Source organism: Tamandua tetradactyla, chromosome 16, assembly GCF_023851605.1.
Source record: "Tamandua tetradactyla isolate mTamTet1 chromosome 16, mTamTet1.pri, whole genome shotgun sequence".
NCBI classification, from domain to species: Eukaryota; Metazoa; Chordata; class Mammalia; order Pilosa; family Myrmecophagidae; genus Tamandua; species Tamandua tetradactyla.
In genome coordinates this window covers 10897284-10920849 of record NC_135342.1, presented here as the reverse complement: position 1 = coordinate 10920849, position 23566 = coordinate 10897284, and the positions used below count along the sequence as shown (strand labels likewise).

The 23566-nt window shown below is 50.6% G+C and overlaps 1 protein-coding gene and 1 pseudogene across 3 annotated transcripts in view; both read left to right on the top strand.

The window, feature by feature from the left end:
• The window catches only part of MYH14 (myosin heavy chain 14), a 100667-nt gene extending 79137 nt beyond the window's left edge, over positions 1-21530 (top strand). For all 3 annotated transcript variants that reach the window (XM_077130915.1, XM_077130914.1, XM_077130913.1), the window contains 10 exons: positions 2240-2452; positions 3068-3280; positions 4303-4464; positions 6020-6148; positions 6524-6612; positions 6695-6818; positions 10414-10622; positions 15336-15444; positions 19944-20116; positions 20583-21530. In XM_077130915.1, the coding sequence (XP_076987030.1) occupies positions 2240-2452; positions 3068-3280; positions 4303-4464; positions 6020-6148; positions 6524-6612; positions 6695-6818; positions 10414-10622; positions 15336-15444; positions 19944-20116; positions 20583-20733 (1572 nt within the window). In that variant the 3' untranslated portion in view covers positions 20734-21530. The remainder of the gene's footprint in view (positions 1-2239; positions 2453-3067; positions 3281-4302; positions 4465-6019; positions 6149-6523; positions 6613-6694; positions 6819-10413; positions 10623-15335; positions 15445-19943; positions 20117-20582) is intronic.
• On the top strand, positions 13845-15328 carry LOC143658785 (glycine cleavage system H protein, mitochondrial pseudogene; annotated as a pseudogene).
• Positions 21531-23566: the final 2036 nt, after the last annotated feature.

Genomic DNA, 23566 nt, shown 5'->3' with positions numbered 1-23566 from the left:
CTATTGTGAATAAAGCTCTAGTCTTTCTGAGAGATATTTGGTAGTTTCAAGTCACATTTCCCTAATAACCAAGGATGGTGAGCTTCTTTTCATATGCTTATTTGCCATTCACATATCTTCTTTGGTGGAGTGTGTATTCAAATCTTTTGTCCATTTTTTAATTGGGTTCTTTGTTTTCTTATCATTGAGCTTTGGGAGTTCTTTATATGTTCTGGATAGAAGTTCTTTATCAGATATATGTTTGCAGTTGTTTTCATCCAGTCTGGCTTATCTTTTCATTCTCCTAGTAGCAGTGTCTTCCAAAGAATGTACATTTTTAATTTTGATGAACTCCAACTTACCAATTTTTTTTTAAATGGCTCATGCTTTTGGTGTTGTATTTAAGGGATCTTTGTTAAACTAAGGTCACAACAGTCTTCTGTACGTTTTCCAGTTTTAGATTATGTATTTACATCTATGCCCATTTCGAGCTAATGTTTGTATAGAGTGCTAGGTATGGATGGACCCAGGTTCATTTTGGGGAGGATATGGATATCCGGTTTTTCCATTTGTCTTCTTATTGTTCCACCATTAAAAAAAAAAAAAAAAAAAAAACTCTCTCCACTGACTTGTTTTTACACCTATATTGAAAATCAGGTAGTGTTGGTCCTCCAGTTTTTTCTGCTTTTTCAAAGTATTTTGGGTCTTCTAGGTCGTTTGCATTTCCATATGTATTTCAGGATCAGTTTACTAATTTCTACCAAAAAAAACCAACACGTGAGATTTTGGTTGGGATTGTGTAGAATCTATAGATCAGTTTGGGATTAATTGACAACTTAATAATATTGAGTTTTCTGACTCAAGAATGTGAATCTCTCCCCATTTGTTTGTATCCTCTTTAATTTCACTCGGGGATATTTATAACATCAGTATGTATCCTTCACATATATTGTCAGATTTATTCCCAAGTATTTCATGTTTGTGAAGCTATTTTATATGGTGTTGGCCTTTTGTTTCAGTTCCTGGTGGCTAGCATATAGAAATAGTTGATTTTTGTCTATTGAGCTTGTATCCTGAAATTTGCAAAGCTCAGTTATTAGTACCAGTAGCTTTTTTATAGATTCCATTAGACTTTCTACACAGAAGAAATTTTCTGTGGATAAAGGTGGTTTTCCTTCTTCCTTTACTCTTTTTTTACCTTTCTATGGGATTCCAAATACATGTATGTTTAACTGCTTGATTCTGACTCACAGGTCACTGGCTTGTCATTTTCACCATTTTTTTTTCTCATTTGGCTACATTTACATGATTTCTATTGACCCATTTTCAGGTCTACTGATCCTTCTTCTGATGTGTCTGATCCGTTCTTAATTTCATCCCATTTTCTCTAGACATTGTGTTTTTCTATTCTGGCATTTCTATTTGGTTCTGTTTTACAGTTTTCACATCTGTCCTGAAATAACCTTGTGTTCTCCCCTATTATATCCATCTTGTCCTGACACTTATCACAGTTGAAGTCCTTGTGTGATAATTCCAGCATCCAGGCCATCTGTGGGTCTTTTGCAATTGACTGATTTTTCTCTTGACTGTGAGCTCCCTTTTCTTGCTTCTTTGCACGTGTTACAGTTTTTGTCATTTGCTGGTCACTATGTCCAAAATAAAAAAACAATAAAGACTGAAGCACACTTTTTTTTTTTTTTTAACATGGGCAGGCACCGGGAATTGAACCCGGGTCCTCTGGCATGGCAGGCAAGTATTCTTGCCTGCTGAGCCACCATAGCACACTTTTTAAAAAACATTTTTATTATGAAACATAAAACATATATACAAAAATGCAGCAAATGTCAAAGTACATTGTAACAGTAGTTATAGAACAGATTCCAGAGTTTGGAATGGGTCACAGTTCCACAATTTCAGGTTTTTCCTTCTAGCTGCTGCAAGACACTGGAGAATAAAAGATATATCAACATAATGATTCAGCACTCATATTCATGTCTTAGGAAGTACACTTTTTAAAACTAAGTATTCTTCCACCACAGCTCCAAGAGGAGAGTGCCCCCCTCCCTCCCAGACCGAGGCGCTGGGCTCCAAGGCAGGAGCTGTGCTGGTGTGGGACCAGGCAGGGGCTTCAGTCCCTCCTCCCCGCTCTTGTGTCTGTTCCTCTGTCTGTCTGTCTCTCTGTCCCAGCTTTCCCCATTTCCCCCGCCCCCTGGCACACTCTTTTCAGCTAACCCTCCCCTCATCTTCCTGCCTCCTAAAGCTCCTGGCTGAGGAGAAGGCGGCTGTGCTGCGGGCCGTCGAGTTGCGCGAGCGGGCCGAGGCCGAGGGCCGGGAGCGCGAGGCGCGGACCCTGGCGCTGGCGCGGGCCCTGGAAGAGGAGCAGGCGGCGCGCGACGAGCTGGAGCGGCAGAACCGGGCGCTGCGCGCTGAACTGGAGACGCTGCTCAGCAGCAAGGATGACGTCGGCAAGAGCGTGAGCGGGGGTCCACTCGGGCCGCGAGCGCTGCGCACAGACGCGCGCACGTGCACACACGTTCCCGGAAGCCGAGGATTCGCGTGTTCACACACGGAGGGCATGGGGGCTTCTTGCCAAACACGTGGCAGTGTACCTGTGCACACAGTGTGGGGGTGGCTCCTCTTGAGCACGCGTGCTCACACAGGTATAAAGCATGAACGCTCACCACGGCGCACGGCACAGGGACCACACTCCATTCAAGAGTGTTGCCCACGCATGTGGAGACCCCACCTGGCCTTCCAGTCCCACTGAGACACCCAGCCCCTCCACCAGGCCTCTGCCCGCCCACCCGGGCAAAGATGACACCCCAGTGATGTGAGCTCACTGCCCAGAGTTACAAAACTCACACAGAAGTAAGCCACCATGAGTGAGAGATGGCTGACCCAACAGACTCCTGAGTTGGACCCTCAAGAGCTTTAGATAATAGGATTATCATACATCGAACATTAATAAAAATAGGTTTCAAGATGACTCTGAATCAGGCACAGGATAAGCAGATGCCCAGTGAAGGTGGGATGAATTAAGAATAAGCAAACTAGGCTGAGCGTATCTGCTCCCTGCCCCCCACCCCAGGTGCATGAGCTGGAACGAGCCCAGCGGGTGGCAGAACAGGCAGCCAACGACCTGCGGACGCAGGTGACGGAGCTGGAGGATGAACTGACAGCAGCCGAGGACGTCAAGCTGCGCCTGGAGGTGACTGTGCAAGCTCTGAAGGCCCAGCATGAGCGCGACCTGCAGGGCCGGGAGGAGGTCGGCGAGGAGAGGCGGCGACAGCTGGCCAAGCAGGTACGGCCCGTGGGGTGGGGTGGGGGCCCGAGGGTCTTCCCCACTCGCTGTTAACTCAGACCCACTCACCAACCATCCTCCCCCCAAAGAACAGTCTGCCTGCCCTCCCCCTCCTCTTCCTCCCCTACCCGTTGCCAGGCCACTCACTCCGCCCCCACCTCCCTCTTCCAGCCTCCACGGCTCCCCCCACCAAGCCAGGCTTCTGCTCACCCACCCACCCTACAGTTGGCCTCGCCTCCACCGGCATAGGACCCACCCACTGAGACACACATGTCCCAAGGCATGCTGGGCTGGCCGTCTTCCTCCCCATCTGCTCCCCCTACCTGCCTCCTCTCCCTAACCCAACCCCTCCCTATTCATCAACCCCCCCTCACTCCCCCAGCCCAGCCATGTGCTCATTCATGCACTGCGAGCTCAGCTACTCCAGCCTTCACCCACTTCCTTACTTGCCATTCATTCACTCCTTCACCTGCTCCCTCACTTGCTCTTTCTCTCTCCTCCCTCCTCTAGTCATTCATTATTCACTTGCAAGAAACTTTCTATGGGGTACAGTGGGCAAGGACTGGGTGCTGAGTCCTGAGCTTGCCAGGGGTAGGGGCAGTTCTGGGTGTCCCAAAGACCCCTGTGGGGCCATGTGGGGGTGAGATCGGAAACCCAAGGCTAGGGAGGAAAGAGAAATGGGTGCCCTAAGTCCTGAGGTGTCAGGGTGGTTTCTGAGTCCCCCGGCCCCATGGGCGCAGCCCCGGAGGAGTGTCTAAGACCTGGGGTACTGGGGAGCCCTGGGGAGCCCAGGCAGGGGTGGGGGACGGATGGGCAGCCCTGGGAGTAGAAAGACCTTTTTGGAGCGGGGGGGGCGTCAGGCAGGAGGAGAGGAGCTGTGGGGCGGGGCTCGGGCCGAAGGCGGAGGACCAGGCCTGAGCTGGACCCTGGGGACGGAGAGGCACGGAGGGGACAGAAGAGACCGGCTTTGAGATTTGGGCAGCTCTGTCCCTGACCCGGCCCCTCCCGCCCTCCGTCCCCAGCTGAGGGACACCGAGGTGGAGCGGGATGAGGAGCGGAAGCAGCGGGCCCTGGCCGTGGCCGCCCGCAAGAAGCTGGAGGCCGAGCTGGAGGAGCTGAAAGCCCAGATGGCAGCCTTCGGGCAGGGCAAGGAGGAGGCTGTGAAGCAGCAGCGCAGGATGCAGGTGAGGGGGGTGTGGCTGGGTCGGGGCGGGGCCGGGGCGGGGCACGGGAAGGGCGGGGCCGGGCGGGGCACGGGAGGGGCGTGGCCAAGGGCAGGGCATGGGAGGGGTGTGACCAGGCGCTGGAGGGGTGTGACCAGGCGCTGGCGTGGCGGAAGGGGAGGCCCCCCAGCATCGTCTCCCCCTAGATAGGCAGCGACTTCAGAAACATCTGGGCCACAGAGTCTCTGTCAGCTCTTTTATACAATTTACTTAATTTAAAAGATCCAACTTCCTCATTTTCTTTTTTTTTTTTGAGGGGGGGCTGCATGGTCCAGGAATCAAACCCGGGTCTCCGGCATGAAAGGCGAGCATCCTATCGCTGAACCACCTCTGCACCCTTTATTTTCTTTTTGAAATAGAATTACCTTTGCTTGAGGTTTCTCGTTTTTTCTGGTCATGAAAGCTATACCTGGTTGTTGTTTTTAAAAAAAAAAGGGACCACAGGGCCATGAGCCCCCGTGGCCGCTGGCGTCTGTGGTGCGGCACCCGGAGCGGAGGCTGATTTCACTTTCCAGATCCGGTGTGCAGGCGGGTGTGACCGCTCTCAGTCAGAGTTTTTAGACTGATGCTAATTTGAATTGAAATAATAATACATGAGGTCACATAAAATATAACACATTAATTTCACCTTATTTCTATTAGTTTGTTAACATGGCTTAGAACATTTCAAATAGCATATGTGCAGGGCGCTGCATTGCTCTCACGGGGCACTGCTGTAGGAAGTAGCTCTTGCCAGCTGTCTCACCACGGTGGGAAGTCCTTATACTTTGGAGGGACCCAAGCAAATAGTAACAATAACTCAGCGAAGACAGCCACCCTGCCTGGCACCCGTGCCACCACTTCCCTCGCTCTTTAGCTGTGTCATGCTCGGCCCCAGTGTGCAGGGGCACAGGGGCTGGGGGCGAGTACCCTGGCGTGGGACATGTAGGCTGCTTTTGATTTTCCTTTATCTTAAACACTGTTGGGGAGTGTTATTTCTAGCTTCGTTGTGGAAGTGGTGTGGCCAGGCAACAAAGTTGTTTAATGTGTGGACTGTGGGCCCCATGATCTGAGTTCAAATTCCGACTCTGGCAGTTTTCTATTGTTTGTTCTTGGTGGGACGGTCACTCCACCCCCACGGAGCAGGGCTGAGGGAAGTTGCCACCAATCGAGATGGAGTGTTGGCATGTGTATCCTGACCTGTGCTATTTCACCAGTTAGTCACTGTGACAGGCCCTTTAGGTTTGCTTTAAATTAAAATAATTTTTAAAGAGGAGGCAGTGAAGACACAGAGAGGGGCAGCAGCTGGCTCAAGGTCACACAGCCCAGCTATGGCCAAGTTCTGACCCCATACAGAGCCCACTCAGGCCTCCAGCTGCCTTCTGGACTCGGCCAGGCCAATGGAGGACCAGAGAGGGCCAGTTTGTTAAGCAGCAAGTGGCCCCAGGCTGAAGGTCAGGCTCGTGCTGGGGAGGCGGGTTGGTTTTCCGAGGAGGCCCCACCGAGCTGAGCACGCCCCTTGCCCCGCTGCCCGCAGACCCAGGTGAAGGAGCTGTGGCGTGAGCTAGAGGAGTCACGCACCTCCCGGGAGGAGATCTTCACTCAGAACCGTGAGAGCGAGAAGCGCCTCAAGGGGCTGGAGGCCGAGGTGCTGCGGCTGCAGGAGGTAAGGCGGAGTGGCCAGGAGGGGACCTCAGAGCCAGCGGTGGGGTGGGGGGTGGGAGTGGGGACAGGGAAGAGAGAGCCTGGGGTGCTGAGCCTGGGCAGAGGAGCCTGGAGCAGCAGGAGACCCTGAGCTCAGTGAGGCCACAATCAGCGTTGGGGTCTGGAGTCAGGGAGGGGACAGGGGTCAGGGACTCAGGGCCAATGTAGAAGACTCCTGCCTGCAGGTGGAAGTTCAACCCAGAGATACCCAGGGACAGCATGGAATTCACAGTAAAGAAAAGGCCCACAGACTTGGAAAGCGAGGGCCCGGGTGGGCCAGCCTGGTGCTCAGATCACCCCACCCTCCCGCTCACCCTCCACCTCCTCACCACCTTAGGAGCTTGCTGCCTCAGACCGAGCCCGGCGGCAGGCCCAGCAGGAGCGGGATGAGATGGCAGACGAGGTGGCCAGTGGCAGCCTTGGCAAGTGAGTGTCCCTTGACAGTGTGGGGCAGTCACCCTTCTCTGGCCATCCTGTCCACTCACCCCACCCTTCGTACCTTCCCTAGGGCAGCCATCCTGGAGGAGAAGCGTCAGCTGGAGGGACGCTTGGGACAGATGGAAGAGGAGCTGGAGGAGGAGCAGAGCAATGCAGAGCTGCTCAATGACCGCTACCGAAAGCTGCTCCTACAGGTGAGCACAGCCTGCCTCCCCTGTTCACTTTCATCAGCCCAGGTCCCCTCTTTCCTAAGGAGGAACACAGAAAAAGGGGATATTTGAATTTGGGTTTTGGAGGTTGTGTAGGAGTTTTCTGGGCAGGGAAGTGGGGGTAGATGATGTATTTATTCACTTGTATTTCTGAGGCTTCTCAATGGCTGGGTCCAGAGATGAATTACATGAGGGTCTTTGTTCTATGAGGTTCCCTGGAGGAGAGAGGAGTAATAGAGTCATATTCTAGAGGGAGAGAAGACTTTTTCTGGAGGAGTCAAAGAAAGCATTTGGAAGAGGGGACATTTGGCTAGGGTTTTAAAGCATAATTGGGAGCTCACTGGAAGGAGAAAAGCATGTTTTTATTTGCATACAAATATTTTTGAGGCTTCCAGAGGCCCAGATACTCTTCTGGGTAACGCTCGGAACCTGGACATGAATCATTCCAGTTCTCTGCCCTCAAGGGCATCTTAGTCTGATGGGGGAAATGGGCCATCCCAGTGCAGGGACGTAGGTAAAAACGGAGGAAGCACTAGACACTGAGGGAGCCTTCAGGGGACTTCCGACCCAACCTGGACTCTGTGGACACTGAGGGAAAGCTCCCTGGTGGAGATGGTGCCTTAAGGGGTCTTGTGGGAAGTGTAGGAGTTTGCTAGGCAAACAACATCAGGATCGATTTCCTGAATGAGACCACGTGTACCTTATGTCATTAATTTGTTACATCGCAGCTTCTTGAGGCCTCTCATGGGCCATGTCCTGGAACTTCTGGGACCCAGAGAGGAAAGAAATCCCAGGTCGGCCCATGGGGAATCCCCAGGCTAGTGGGGAATACAGTCAGAATGTGGGGTGGTTGGTTCCCATCTCACGTCAAGGTCCCCTTGAAAACGGCAGCTGAAAGCGGGAGGCTGTGCTCCCTCCGATACGGACTGCACGAGGGGGTTCTCTGTCGGAGCTGGAGGGGCCAGTCCTCTCCCCCCAAGGACTCTCAGAACTAACCTCCTTCCCAGACAGGGCCCTGCACTAAAGAGAAATTGCTGGGAGAGGATTGGATGTTGGGCAGAACAGGGATAAGAGAAAGGAAAAAGAAAATCAGAATATGAGAGTGGGAGGGGAACAGAGCTAGAAAAACGTCGGAAGCAAGCCACGATGTTTTGAATAGTGCCCACACACACAACGTAACAGGAAAGGAAGCTACCCTGACCCATGTGTCCTCCTGAAAGTTCAGGAAAAGTTATTTCATGTAAAAAAAAAAAAAAAGAAGAGAGAGAGAGAGAGAGTAACAGCAAAACAACTGAGTAAAGTCAAATTCCTACAAAGTTATAAGGCAAAAAAGAGAATAAGGTACAAAATGACATCCCTGTAGATAGTGGAGGCACAAAGAGAGACTCGGGCACAAAACATACCAAAACCACAACCCGGTATTTCAAAAAGAGATGGGACACAATAAGAAATTGATACAAACCATGAAAGAACAACAATCAGGAAAATTCAGAAAGGAGGTGAAAACTCAGAACGAATTTGAAATAAAAGAAAAAAAATCACTTCAGAACTGAAAAAATAAACTCGAGGGAGTCAACACATCAGCTAAGGCCCTAAGAGGAACAGAAGGCAGAAAGGAAGCTATCTTAAAAAGTCAAAATGAAACTTTAAAAAGGGACTCACATGAAAACAGCAAATATTGAAGAAAGGAGATCCAACCTATGGGTGATAGGAGTCCCTGAAGGAGAAAACCAAAGCAAGGAAACAGAGCAAAAACCAAAAATCATAGTACAAAAAGACTTGCCTAAAATTAAAAAACGTTCTGATGCTAACATATTAGAAAAGCACACTGGGTCCCTAAGACTGTTGACCCAGAATAACTAATGCCAAGATCGATTTTAGAAAAGTATGGGACCTTAAAGGAAAAAGAAAAATCTCTTAGGCATCCAGGCAGAAAAGATCAAGTGATATATAAGGAAAAGAAAATTAGGTTATCAACAGAGCACGCACTCATGAGGGGTTTTTTGTAGCTCCATCCTAGTTCTGTCCTCCCAAAAGTTCTTGAGACAATAACCAGTGCTGCAGCAGTGAGCCTGCCTGGTGCCGGGACTGAAATCCAGAAATACCAGTTCCCGCTAAGGAAACCAGAGCTTCTTCAGAAAAGAAGGCTGATTCCAGATTTAGGGCAAGAAATGGACAAAGTGAGCCTGGAATGTCAATCGGGTCATGCCAGTTAGCAAGGAAGCTGCCACGGTTATGTCAAGAGGGCTCGGAAGCCAACCTAAAGAGGTTCCCCCAATTCGAGCTTCAAGAGGACGACAGTTGCGATTGATTGACATCTGTCAATTATGTTTAAATCCATGAATTCTTACTGGTATTTTAAAAAATACTAATTAGTCACCTCTGGAGGATGATGGGGAACCAATTGGTTGTCTTGAAAACTCATAAATAAAGGGAAAGAATTAAGTCCCTGAATCCAGCTGCCAATTTGTAGGAAATCTGGAGAAGACAGACCCCATTAGTATATCATCATCAAAATCCAGATGGAGAGGAAATCTGACCAGATGGTCCTTGTCCTTCAACAGATAAATTGTAAGGAAATTAAAGGAGTGGGGGGACATTGTAGATTAAGAGAGACCTCAAAGACATTTATAGTCATTTTTAAAAGACAGCACTAAAGAGTCTAGGGATGCGTCTTTAAGTGACAAAACTCCAGAGAGAAGCAAGGAAGTGATAACCCTAAAAGTCAGGCCAACGTGTTATTTTGAGGGGAATGAGGAGGATGTCCTAGGATGGGGCAAGTTCTATTTCTTGACCTGGGGGAGAGTACTGAGGGTGTTTGACTTTTATTGATCCATTAAGCCATACATTTGATTCGTTTGACTTCTGTTGGCACTTGTTGTATTTTGCCATTTCAAAATTGGAGGGGTTTGTTTTTTGGAAAGGATGTGTGCCTGTGAGGATGAGATGAAATAAAGTATGAATCAGGCTGGCTCTGCCTCATTTTCATGTCCTGAGCACAGGACCGCTCTCAGACACGAGCTGAAGAAAGAAACAGGAACTGCTGTTAGGGGTGTGTTCACACATTCACAGTGTAGTAACTCCTGTTTATTGAGCCAGTGCTTTCCAGAGTTATCCCTGCATCCTTCCTACCAAAACCTCAGAGATGCTTGTTAAAAATACTGATCCCAGACCTGCTGAGTCAGTATCCCTGAAGGACAGGACCTGAAGTCTCCTTTTTTTTTTTTTTTTCACAAACTCCCCAGGTGATTCTACTGCAAGCAGAAGTGTGATAATCCTTGAAATAGCTTCATTCACAGAGGTAGAATTTATAGCAATTAAACAAGCTCGTGATAGTCTCCTGGACGTATTAAAATAGCAAAAGCACTGCCAAAAGGTTGAAATGCGGGGCTGGCAGTGTTGTTGGCTGATAAGCGAGCCGCTAAAAACAGCAGTCAGCGTTGGCTGAGTATTCAGTGCATGCCAGGCTCTGTGCTATGTACGTCATCATCAGCTTGCGTCATCTGAGAAGGCGCCTGCATTTACTTCCCGCCTCCCTTCTGGGCCCTCCCATGACATCCTGCCTCCCCACCTGTTGCAGGTGGAGTCACTGACCACAGAGTTGTCAGCTGAGCGCAGTTTCTCGGCCAAGGCAGAGAGCGGGCGGCAGCAACTGGAGCGGCAAATCCAGGAGCTGCGGGGGCGCCTGGGGGAGGAGGACGCTGGGGCCCGGGCACGCCAGAAGATGGTCATTGCTGCCCTTGAGTCCAAGCTGGCCCAGGCCGAGGAGCAGCTGGAGCAGGAGAGCAGGTAGGTGGGGGTGCGGTTTGGGGGTGGGGGGCAACCCCCACATTCTGCTCCATTATGGGGAAGGGGAGCTGTGCCACAAACAGCTGGCTTTAGAAACATTCAGAAGGCATCCTAATACTCATATCTGCTGATTTCCTATATTATTTAGGATGCTGTGAGCTGCAAATAACTAAAAATATGATTTAGGCAATAATATACTAGTTAGCTATTGCTGCGTAACAAACCAGTCTAAAACTTAGTGGCTTAGAATGACCTTTTTTTTTTTAATTGCTCATGAGTCTCTGGGTGGGCTTGTAGGTTCTGCTCATCTGTTTGGTGGGGTTCACTCGTGTCTTTGATCAGCTGAGGGTCGGCTGGATGGTTTTGCTGCTTGTTGCTGGGCTCTCACATGTCTAAGGCCTTGCGGTGGAACAACCAAGCTAACTTGTCTCTGCTTCATGTGGCCTCTCACTCTTCAGCAGGCTAGCCCAGGATTGTTAACACAGCAAAGTCAAGATTCCAAAAGTGTTAAAGGCTTTTTGAGATCTAGATGCAGAACTGGTACGATGTCACTTCCATCTGTTTGGTCCTGTTGACCAAAGCAAGTCATGGCCGGCCCAGATTCAAAAGAATAGATGCGATTCCACCTCTTAATGGGAGGAGTTGCTAAGTCATGGCTACAGGAAGTGATGAGAACTGGGGCCATTCTGTCCATCAGTCTGTGACAGAGAGGACTTTCTTTCTGTGATATGATAAGAAGTCCAGAGCTGGGCAGCTGAAAGATAGCAGGGCTCTGGGTCAGCATCTGGGAGGTTCCTTTGGTCTTTTCCTCATGGTCACACAGTGACTGCATCCGCTCCAAAGCCGCACACCACACGTATCCACGTTCCAGGCCAGGAAACAGGGAAAGTGCAGGGCTGAGAGAGTGTCTTCTTTCTATCGGGAAAGGACATTTTCCCAGCAGACCTCATCCTGATAGTCTTCCTTTTATGACCCACTGGTCAGTACTGGGCTGTGGCAGACCTGCCCTTCTGAGACCAGGAGATGAGCACCAGCACCTGAAAAAAAATAATAAAAGGGTTGAGTAGGACCGCAGTCCCCAGGAAAGTCTCCAGTTAAAGCCTCTGCACGGATCTTTTCGTGTACATGTGCTCACCCTTTGTCCAGGCCCAGCTCCCTCCTAAGTTCCTAGACCTTCTCCAAAAGTGGCATTAGCTAGTGCAGTGGAATCACCAGGGGTCTTGTTAAAAGGCAGCTTCTGTTCAGCCATTTGGAAGTAGGACTTGATATTCTGTATTTCTGTCAGGCAGCCAGGTGGTGCCCATGCTTCTGGTTCATGGACACTGCAGCTCCGCCCCACACTGACTTCCTGGGGATGCGACTTTTCCCATCATAACGTTGTTATCTTGAGGCGAGGCCTGTAGCAAGGGTACCTGGCAATATTACCTCTGGCTCAGTGCTGAATTCTCTGCTCCACTGGAGTGAAGCCAGTCAAAATCTGAGTTCCCTTCATTTTGTGTAGATTCTGCCTCCTTTACATTCTCTGCCCCATTTGGTCCGTTTTTCTACAAGACCTTTGAACAGCATTCTTTTGCCTAGATCCAGTGACACTTCATGCTCTGTCTTTGCTCAGACGCTGTCTCACAGACACTGCTTTTTGCTAGAGGTGGGACAGGTCTTCACTGGTGGGGCTCACCGTTTCAGGACGCCTAGCAGCTGCTCTCCCACCAAACAGCAGCAGCACCCCTGTCTCCAGCTCCAGTGGGAACAACCAGAAACACCCACTTCCGACAGCTCCAGTTGAGAACCACTGTGCGAACAAAGCTAACAGAATATGTATTACAAAGCACATTTCACAAGAAAATAGCAAATACTGAAGAAAGGCAAAGAAGATCTAACACATGGATAATCGAAGCCCCTGAAAAAGAAAACCAAAGCAAGGGAACCGAACAGATAGCAAAATGTCATGTCACTCTTCCATGCTAGAGTTTCCTTATGCTCAGGGCTCTCCAGTAACAGCAACTGGAGTATTAATAACAGAACCCATTTATTGAAGAACTATTATGTACAGCTGCTAGACTACCTGCTTATGCAAAGGGTGGCATCCCTTATGTGAGGGAGGGGCAGTTATTATCTCGATAGGAAAACTGAGGTACAGGGGTGGGCAATAAGATGACAGTGTCTGACTTAAAATTCAGGGTCTGGACCATCATCTAGCAAACAGGAGTGTTGTATCCAAAAGGTATGAGGTTCCCTTTTGCCTTCATTCATTCTATAAATATGTAGTGGGTACCCACCTGCTAGGTGTGGGGTGGGGGCAGGGGCAGGGAGGAATAATTAGACCTGTCCCTGCTGCTACAGAGCGCACAGTCTATGGGATTTCCCACCTGGCCAGACTCGGAAATCACTTTTGTCACCAAGTGTCTGCACATTCCAGACCCAGACCTGTCCCCTGGTCCTACCAGGAGAAAGACTCAAAAATGACATGGCCACAAAGGGAAGGCCCTTGAGCTAGAAGGGCTGGGGGGACATGGGTGACGGAGAAGCTGAATCACATGATACTGGGATGGTTGGGGAAGGGTGCCTGAAGTAGGAAGTATCTGAGCTGGGCCTGGGAAGGCTGAGGAGACCACCGGCATGTGGAGCTCCAAGCAGAGCCTCACCTGGGAGAAGGTGTTGGCGGCTGGGGCCAGTGCGGCTGGCTCTGTGCATCTGAGACCCAGCAGAGGAGGCCAGGAGGCTGCAGAGGGATCTTGGGGGTGATGGGGAGCATCTGCAGGGCTGTTATCTAGGGAGGGGTAGGATCAGCTCTAGGGATCAAAAGACCCCCTGGACCCAAGTTGGGAACGGACTAGAGGAGAAAGACTGGAAGCTGGGAGACCATGGGAGAGGCTTGGATGGTGGTTAACAGAAGCAGGTGGGGCCCACACTGGGACCTCCCTGTGGGGACAGAGAGGGGGGACAGGGCAGAACCACAGGACAGATGGGAGAGAGTTTGGGTTCTGACAGGTTAAGGGGGCAAGAGTAGTGCCCTGTGGTGTGGCCTGGTGACTGGATGCACAGTGGGGAAATTCCCTGAGGTGGAGAATCGATTGGAGAAAGACACTGGTTTCATTGGATATAAAAATGGGATATATTGCTCCAGTCCGGAGCCATCCTCCCCCCGCCTCGGCTCTCCCCGCTCAGTCCCCACCGGCCGGTTGTCCGAGTCGCTATACTGCAACCCCGCGCACCCCTGCGAACATGGCGCTGCACGTGGTCCGGAGCGTGCGGACCGCTGTCTGCAGCCTGCGCACGGCCTCCGAGGCCGGCCGCCACCTCCTGCCCGCGGCGGCCCTAGGGGTTGCGGGCGGCCGCCATCCGGACGTTGCGCACCCACCCTGCTCTGCTCTCGGTGCGAAAAATCACAGACAAACATGAATGGATAACCACAGAAAATGGTACTGGAACAGTGTCAATCAGCAGTTGTGCACAGGAAGCTTTGGGAGATGTTGTTTACTGTAGTCTTCCTGAGGTTGGGACAAAATTGAACAAACAAGAGGAGTTTGGTGCTTTGGAAAGTGTGAAAGCTGCTAGTGAATTTTATTCTCCTCTATCAGGAGAAGTAACAGAAATTAATGAAGCTCTTGCAGAAAATCCAGGACTTGTCAACAAATCTTGTTACAAAGATGGTTGGCTCATCGAGATGACAGTAACCCTTCAGAACTTGATGAACTAACGGGTGAAGAAGCATATGAGAAATACATAAAATCTATTGAAGAGTAAAAATGGAACCCCTAAATAAACTAGTCTGAAATAACTTATCCAGCAATATTTTAAATTACTGGTGGATAAAAATTTATAATTGCCACTTTTTAGCAGTATCAATAGGAAAACAAACTACTCATTCCAACTATGTGACTGAAAAAAAAAATACTCCTTAACTTTCTAATGATAGCAGAGAAACACAATTTGCATCTTTTTTTCACAAACTCAGTGATTTAGACTAGAATCTAGTTATTATATTCAGAATTCATGAAATTATCTGTGGTTAAAAACCACTTGTAAAGATTATGTAATGCATGGGTAACACTGATACTTGAAGCTTACATGATATTCTGTCTTACTTACATCAATCCCTGGATTTGAGTCAAAATCCCCTCAAATTTTCAATGGAAATAATCGGGAGTGGAGGTAAGTTTTTGTTAGCTGTACACTGTCAGGTGAGGAGCAGTACTATACCACTTTTGCTGGTGCTGTTTTTTTTTGTTCTTTTTTTTTTTTTACATGGGCAGGCACCGAGAATTGAACCCAGGTCCTCGGGCATGGCAGGAAAGCATTCTTACCTGCTGAGCCACTGTGGCCCACCCTGCTGGTGCTGTTTTATAGAAGCAACAGCCTTGCAGCAAAAGAAGAAACCATTTAATAACAATAAAACATTCAAGTTCTCCATTAATCATGCATTTTGTTTTGATGTTAATGTTCCACCAAGTGATTCTATTTGTTGAAATGGTAATTTAGTCAAAATCTGATTTTTCTTGATTAAAGATCTAATTGCCTGATAAAAAAAAAGGGATATTAAAAACTGGATTTGCCCCAGGAAACAGCTGGCAAAAAGTCAAGGACTGTGGGAGCCCTTTGGGGGTGGGAAAGAGGACTGTAGTTGGTGTAAGTGCAGGGCAGCCACCCGACAAGGTGGAGGGACAACCCTAGATGGGCACCTCTCCTGACCTGAACCCTCACCCCTCTCTCCAGGGAGCGCATCCTCTCAGGCAAGCTGGTGCGCAGAGCTGAGAAGCGGCTCAAAGAAGTGGTGCTCCAGGTGGAGGAGGAGCGGAGGGTGGCTGACCAGCTCCGGGACCAGGTAAGCAGCTGTAGTGGGCACTAGCCATCTCTGGAGGCAGTGAGTGGGCGCTGGACTAGAACTAAGTGCAGCGGTCACACAGGGCTCCAGGCATCAGCAGCAGTTTGGAATTAGTGACTTTCCAATCCAGAAATCCTGGAATTTAGGAAGGGTCCTGGTAAGGAGCTCAGGCAGCCAGGGTGAGGGAAGAATTTAAACCCCACGCAGAGGCTGGACCAGGGATAAACTGAGAGTGGATAATGTTTATTGTGTACTTACTATGTGCTGTGCTAAAGGCATGTAGGTCATTTAGTCTTTCTTACCTCCCTATGAGGAAAGAACTATTATTTTCCCTCTTATTCAGTTAGGAAACTGAGGCATAGAGAGGTGAATTAACTTGATCAAAATTATTTAGCTAGTAAAAGGTACAGCCAAGTTCAAACCCCAGTACTCTGGCTCAAGAGTCTGCTCTTAATTGTTCATTGAGCAGGTACTGTGCCCCGAGTACCATGCTAACTGCTTTTTTAAAAATACACGTGCACGCATTGACTGGGTCAGTTCTCTGCATCTCCATTTCACAGGTGAGGAAAGTGAAACTCTAAGGGGGAATATACTTTTCCCCAAAATCACACAGTTAGTAGATGACAGAGTCTTGATCACATCTGAAGACAGAGTCTAGACGGAGCCCCCGTGCCTTTAAAAGCTCAGCTGGGATGTAATTGCTAGTCATCCCACAATGATTGTGCACCTGGCACGTGCCAGGCTCTGGGGATGCGGTTCTGAATGCAACAGAAGAGGTGCCTTCAGCGGCATAGGAAAAGATACAATAAGGCTGTTAAAAAAAAAAGAAAAGAGGGAATAGCAGATTGTGACAAGAGCTAAGATGACGATCAAAGTAAAGGTAAAAGAAAATGCAGAGGGGACTTCCGGAGAAGATGGCGGCTTAGTAAGACGCGCGGGTCTTAGTTCCTCCTCCAGAACAGCTACTAGGGAAGTAGAAACGGTACAGAACAGCTCCTGGAGCCACAACAGAGACCAAGAAGACAGTGTACCCCATTCTGGAACAGCTGACTGGCTGGGAGAACCCGCTGCGGTGAGATCACCGAGGAGTGTGTGCTTCCCCGGGCCGGGGTGGCAGGCGGCCGGAGTCCCTCCCTCCCTCCTTCCTGGGCCGGCTGGGAGAATTGGACAGGCGATCCCCTCAAGCTGCGGCGGCTGGCGCCCCCCCCACGCGCGGCCCCCCGGGCCAGCTGGGAGAATTGGATCGGAGATCCCCCAAGCCGCAGAGACCGGCAACTAGGGTCCTTTCCAAACACGTGGCTTCCCGGTCCGGCTGGGAACGGTGGATAGGCACTCCCCCAAGCCGCGGTGGCTGGCCCCCCCCGCCACGCTTGGCGCCCCGGGCCGGCTGGGAAATTTGGACAGGCGCTCCCCCAAGCCGCGGAGGCTGGCGACCCCCCACCACGCTTGGCGCCCCAGGCCGGCTGGGAAATTTGGACAGGCGCTCCCCCAAGCCGCGGAGGCCGGCGACCCTCCCCACGCGCGGATTCCTGGGCCAGCTGGGAGATTCAGATTGGCACTCCCCCAAGCCACTTCGGCTGGTGACCCTCCCCTACAGCAAGAGTTTTCCACAGTTAAAGGAGCCACAGCATCTTTTACTGGTGGGACCCGTAGACAGACGAGCGCCATGAGCGCCACCTACTGGGCAGGATAAGAAAAACAGAGCCCAGAGATTTCACAGAAAAATCTTTCAACCTGCTGGGTCCCACACCCAGGGATATCTGATTAAATGCCCAGACGCCAGCAGAAGATAATGGATCACGCTCAGAAAATTGAAGATATGGCCCAGTCAAAGGAACAAACCAATAGTTCAAATGAGATACAGGAGCTGAGACAACTAATGCTGAATATACGAACAGAAATGGAAAACCTCTTCAAAAACCAAATCAATAAATTGAGGGAGGACATGAAGAAGACATAGGCTGAACAAAAAGAAGAAATAGAAAAACTGAAAAAACAAATCACAGAACTTATGGGAGTGAAGGACAAAGTAGAAAAGATGGAAAAAAACAATGGATACCTACAATGGTAGATTTAAAGAGACAGAAGCTAGAATTAGTGAATTGGAGGATGGAACATTTGAATTCCAAAAAGGAACAGAAACTATAGGGAAAAGAATGGAAAAATTTGAATAGGGGATCAGGGAACTGCATGACAATATGAAGCGCACAAATATACGTGTTGTGGGTGTCCCAGAAGGAGAAGAGAAGGGAAAAGGAGGAGAAAAACTAATGGAAGAAATTATCACTGAAAATTTCCCAACTCTTATGAAAGACCTAAAATTACAGATCCAAGAAGTGCAGCGCACCCCAAGAAGGATAGACCCAAATAGGCATTCTCCCAGACACTTACTAGTTAGAACGTCAGAGGTCAAAGAGAAAGAGAGGATCTTGAAAGCAGCAAGAGAAAAACAATCCATCACATACAAAGGAAACCCAATAAGACTATACGTAGATTTCTCAGCAGAAACCATGGAAGCTAGAAGACAGTGGGATGATATATTTAAATTACTAAAAGAGAAAAACTGCCAACCAAGACTTCTATATCCAGCAAAATTGTCCTTCAAAAATGAGGGAGAAATTAAAACATTTTCAGACAAAAAGTCACTGAGAGAATTTGTGACCAAGAGACCAGCTCTGCAAGAAATACTAAAGGGAGCACTAGAGTCAGATATGAAAAGACAGAAGAGAGAGGTATGGAGAAGAGTGTAGAAAGAAGGAAAATCAGATATGATAAATATAATACAAAAGGCAAAATGGTAGAGGAAAATATTATCTAAACAGTAATAACACTAAATGTTAATGGACTGAATTCCCCAATCAAAAGGCATAGACTGGCAGAATGGATTAAAAAACAGGATCCTTCTATATGCTGTCTACAGGAAACACATCTTAGACCCAAAGATAAACATAGGTTGAAAGTGAAAGGTTGGGAAAAGATTTCATGCAAATAACATCCAGAAAAGAGCAGGAGTAGCTATACTAATATCCAACAAATTAGACTTCAAATGTAAAACAGTTAAAAGAGACAAAGAAGGACACTATCTACTAATAAAAGGAACAATTAAACAAGAAGACATAACAATCGAAAATATTTATGCACCGAACCAGAATGCCCCAAAATACGTGAGGAATACACTGCAGACACTGAAAAGGGAAATAGACACATATACCGTAATAGTTGGAGACTTCAATTCACCACTCTCTTCAATGGACAGAACATCTAGACAGAGGATCAATAAAGAAATAGAGAATTTGAATATTACAATAAATGAGCTAGACTTAACAGACATTTATAGGACATTACATCCCACAACAGCAGGATACACCTTTTTCTCAAGTGCTCATGGATCATTCTCAAAGATAGACCATATGCTGGGTCACAAAGCAAGTCTTAACAAATTTAAAAAGATTGAAATCATACACAGCACTTTCTCGGATCATAAAGGAATGAAGTTGGAAATCGATAATAGGCGGAGTGCCAGAAAATTCACAAATACGTGGAGGCTCAACAACACACTCTTAAACAACGAGTGGGTCAAGGAAGAAATTGCAAGAGAAATTAGTAAATATCTCGAGGCGAATGAAAACGAAAACACAACATATCAAAACCTATGGGATGCAGCAAAGGCAGTGCTCAGAGGGAAATTTATTGCCCTAAATGCCTATATCAGAAAAGAAGAAAAGGCAAAAATTCAGGAATTAACTGTCCACTTGGAAGAACTGGAGAAAGAACAGCAAACTAACCCCAAAGCAAGCAAAAGGAAAGAAATAACAAAGATTAGAGCAGAAATCAATGAAATTGAAAACATGAAAACAATAGAGAAAATCAATAAGACCAGAAGTTGGTTCTATGAGAAAATCAATAAGATTGATGGGCCCTTAGCAAGATTGACAAAAAGAAGAAGAGAGAGGACGCAAATAAATAAGATCAGAAATGGAAGAGGAGACATAACCACTGACCTCACAGAAATAAAGGAGGTAATAACAAGAAAATGCAGAGGATTGGAAACCTCTTTAGATAAGAGAGGTCAGGAAGACCTTCCTAGGAAGGCTTTGAGCTGAGACATGAAGGGCCAGAAAGAGCTAAACTAGAAGGAATAGCTTGTGCAAAGGAAGTGAGCTTGTGAGTTCAGTACAAATAGCAAACTTTGGGATTGGGGTTGAGCGATATGAAATGAGGTCAGATTGCATGTGTCCCCTCCCCAGAGAGAGAGGAAAGACAGGATCTATCTAGGGAGGCTCTTGGGAATATGGGTTGAGACAGTGGGTTTATGAGAAGGGAAATAGCCGAGAGTGAAAGCTCTGGAGAGCCTGGAACATCCTTGGGGAGGGGCAGGGCCCACTCTGGGTGCAGAGAGCCCCTCGGGGACCACATGTGGGGGGACAGCAGGCAGGAGGGACAGGGCAGGCGGGGTCATGACCTGGGCACCCTGCCACTCCCTCCCCTTCCCCACCAAGCTGGAGAAAGGGAACCTTCGAGCGAAGCAGCTGAAGCGGCAGCTGGAGGAGGCTGAGGAGGAAGCATCGCGGGCCCAGGCAGGCCGCCGGAGGCTGCAGCGGGAGCTGGAGGATGTCACGGAGTCTGCTGAGTCGATGAACCGCGAGGTGACGACGCTCAGGAACCGGCTCCGGTACGGCCCCCGTCAAAATGGGCAGACAGCACCCATGGGTGGGGGAGCGGTGTGTGGAAACAGGGCTGTGTCGGGTGGGGGGTGCTGGATCCAAGGTAACTTCTCTTTTTCTTTCCACCCCCATTTCTCTGCGTCCCCTGTCTGTGCCCCCTTTTTACTCCTTGCGCCCCCTTCTCTGTCCATACTCTTGCTGTCCCCGTCACCGTCCCCATCCTTCTGTCTTCCTGTGTCCCTTAATCTCTGCCCCTCTGTCCCTTCTTCTTCCTCTGTTCCTCCACTTCTCGTTCTGTCCGTCCATCTCTCCCTCTGTCCCCATCTCTGTCCCCCTTCCCTCCACCGCCCTCCGTCTCCCATTACTCTTTGCCCATCACTCGCCATTTCTGCCAATCTTATCTTCTCCCCCCCGCCCCCCATCTCATTTCTTCCCTGTGTCTCCCTCTCTGCTTCCCCATTTCCTCCCACACAGGCGCGGCCCCCTCACCTTCACCACCCGCACGGTGAGGCAGGTCTTCCGGCTGGAGGAGGGCGTGGCCTCGGACGAAGAGGCCCAGGAGGCCGAACCAGGGTCTGGGCCGCCCCCCGAGCCTGACGGGCCCCCGCCAGCCCAGCCCCAGTGACCGCTGCCCCCGGCCAGCCACGCTAACTGGACGGGGACCGGGCCCCTCCCTCCCTGGCCCCGACAGGCGCTTGTCCCAGGAACCCTGCCCTTCCAGCTTCTTGCACTTTGGAACCGGTGCCCTCCTCGGCACCTCGGCACTTCCCACCCCCACCCTGGGCTCCTGAGACCTCCTGAGACTTCCGGTCAGCTGATTCCCCAACGCAGAGTGGGGGGGCAGGCAGGGAGGCAAGGACTGGGGCTCTCTCGCCTCTGGGAAATTCAGGTCAGGTCGGCAAACTCCGGTCCCAACCATTCCTTGGCTGTTAATGGTCCCTATTAGGAAGGGGTAACGGGCTCCCCCCACCCCACTGCAGCTGGGGCCCTCACTCCATTTCCCTTGGCTCTGCCCTTCCCTTCTCTCATCCCTGCTGCCTCTCAGGTTTCTGTCCCCACCTCTCTGTGTCTCTGTCCCCCCACTCCGGGTCTCTGCCTTCTCTTTCTGGGCCTGTTTCTCTTTGTCTCCTTCTCCCTATCTCCCTGTCATCTCCTTAGCCACTCTTCCCCCTCCATTTCTGCCCCCATCCCTGGACTCCTGGGTATGAGAAGCCCGGGCCTGGGCCTCCAGCGTCCTTTGATCCTTGCAAAGAGATGTGGGGTCAGGGGCTCCCCCAGCCCCACCCCATCTGTGCCCTCTTGTTCTGGCTGCTCCCATGTGATCAGGTGCGGAGTCTCCTGTGGGGACTTGGGGGTAGGGGGGCGTCTTCCTTACCCTCCCATCCTGGACTCCGGCAGAAATAAACTCCAACCCCCAACTGACTCCGCAGAGGGGCTGTGCTTGTGCCTGCAGGGGACTCTAGTGGGGGTGGGGTGGGGGCGGCTGTGGTTCTGATCAGGGCTGCTCAGACACAACAGGGACTCCTGTGTGCCAGCCCTGTCACCCTCCCGTCAGCCTCTGAGATATTGTACTTTACGGAGGAGCAACTGAGGCTTATAGCCGTGATATCCCTGGCTTGGAACCTCCCAGCCAGGGAGTGACCGAGGCGGTGCTGCCCTTGGACTGACTCAGGTGTGTGTGCTGTAGTGACAGGTGCAAGAGCAGGGGGAGCGTCCTGAGTGCTGGGCCCTAGGCTAAGTGGGTGATGCAGGTCTGTGTGACCCTTAGCATCACCCCTAAAGCAGGGACCGCAGTGCTTTCCAGCACGTAAGAGTGTCTGGCATGTGGTAAGTGATTGCAGCCATCCCTGCTCTTTCAAGCCCAGAAAGGTTGATTGAGTTGCCCAACCACACAGCTACTAAGACCCTGAATCAGGATTGAACCTAGGCTGGCTGGCTGCAGAGTTGGCAGTTCCAAAGGTCAGCCTTCGACCTCTGAGCCCACATGGGGACCCTGGCCCACCCAACTCCTGGGGACTAGCCACCCTTACTTAGGGGACCCTCACTCCCCCAGGCCCCCTCAGTCTTTCCAGATCGGAGTATTGATCCACATTTTTACCATCAGGGAAACTGAGGCAGGCACTTGCACTCCCCTCTACCCCATGACAAGGTGGGCCCAGTGAGCAAGTCTAAGACCCCATACACACTGGAAGACTCAAGCCCTCTGCCCACCCCCAAATGTCCGACGCAGTCAGGAGACCCCGGCAGACAGATGGCAACTTTTAAATGAAAAGGAACTTTTATTTTGGTGGGGAGCGAGAGGGCGGGTGGGAAGGGGGCATGACACTTTTTCTTTGGGGAGGGGGGTGACATGCGGCAGCTTTTGCATGGGGCGGTTCATGCACCCAGGGTGGGCGTGGGGGGGCCTGGGGGAGGGGCCGACATGGCCCTTCCCTCCCTGCCCTGGGGGTGGGCTGAGAAGACCCGCCATTAGCACCAGTTGGACGATTTGCAGACCCCCCCTCCCCACGCTGACTCCGGACCCCCGCCCCCGTCCCTGAGAGCTTCCCCCTCGCCACGCCCCCCCACAACGACAGGCCAGGCCCGCCCCGCCCACATTTGAGTGAGAAAAACTTATTGCTGTGTGTGTATTTTGGGAAGGGGGAGCCGCTGAACTCGGGAAGACCCCGCCCCCGTTCATTCCTCCCCGGTCGCCCGGCCCCTGCCCCGTGTCCGTGCGTTCCCGGAGCGCAGGAGGGGCGCGACATGCGTGGGCGGGGGGCGCGTCATGCAGCGCATGCGTGTAGTTGCAGGCACCCTGGCGGCCGGGGGGAAAAGGGGGAGCGGAACTCGGAGGTTGTCCCTTCAGCTCTCTCCCTCCCTCCCCTTATCCCACACTGTTGACTTGGGGGGATGGGGAGGGCGGTGGTGGCGAGAATCACGTTTTGTAGAGGTTTATAGTGATCGTGGTTATTTTTAAAAGCGGAACTAAAAAGCTGGGTACGTGTGGCGGGTTGGCGAGCAGCGGGGAGACGTTGGGAGGAGGTCAGTACCCTTTGGAAAAGACTCTCACCCCCTTTCCCCGCCCCGTTCGGCTTTGGTGGGGGGTCAAGGGAACCTGGGGGCTTTATAAAGGTGAACCCTTTGGCAATATGATCAGTCCCCACCCCCATACCCTGGTGACTGGAGCCCCTAGCCCTTTGTCCCGCCCCCACCCCACTCCCACCAGAACCCGCCCCACCCCTCACCCCAGATTCGCCAGGGTTCGGGGGTCCGAGGGAAGGATGGGGGTGGGGCTCAAAATGCCCCTTGCATAGGAATCGTTGCATCAAGAATCGTGCTCAGTGGCTCCCCCAACCCTTGGAGGGGGGGATTCCTGAGGCCATGGGAGCAGAGGAAGGGAGGTTGCTAATTCCGTGGCCCCCCCCAGCTCCAAAAGGGGGGGTGCTCTAAGGATTCTGGGACCGGCGTGGCCTCTG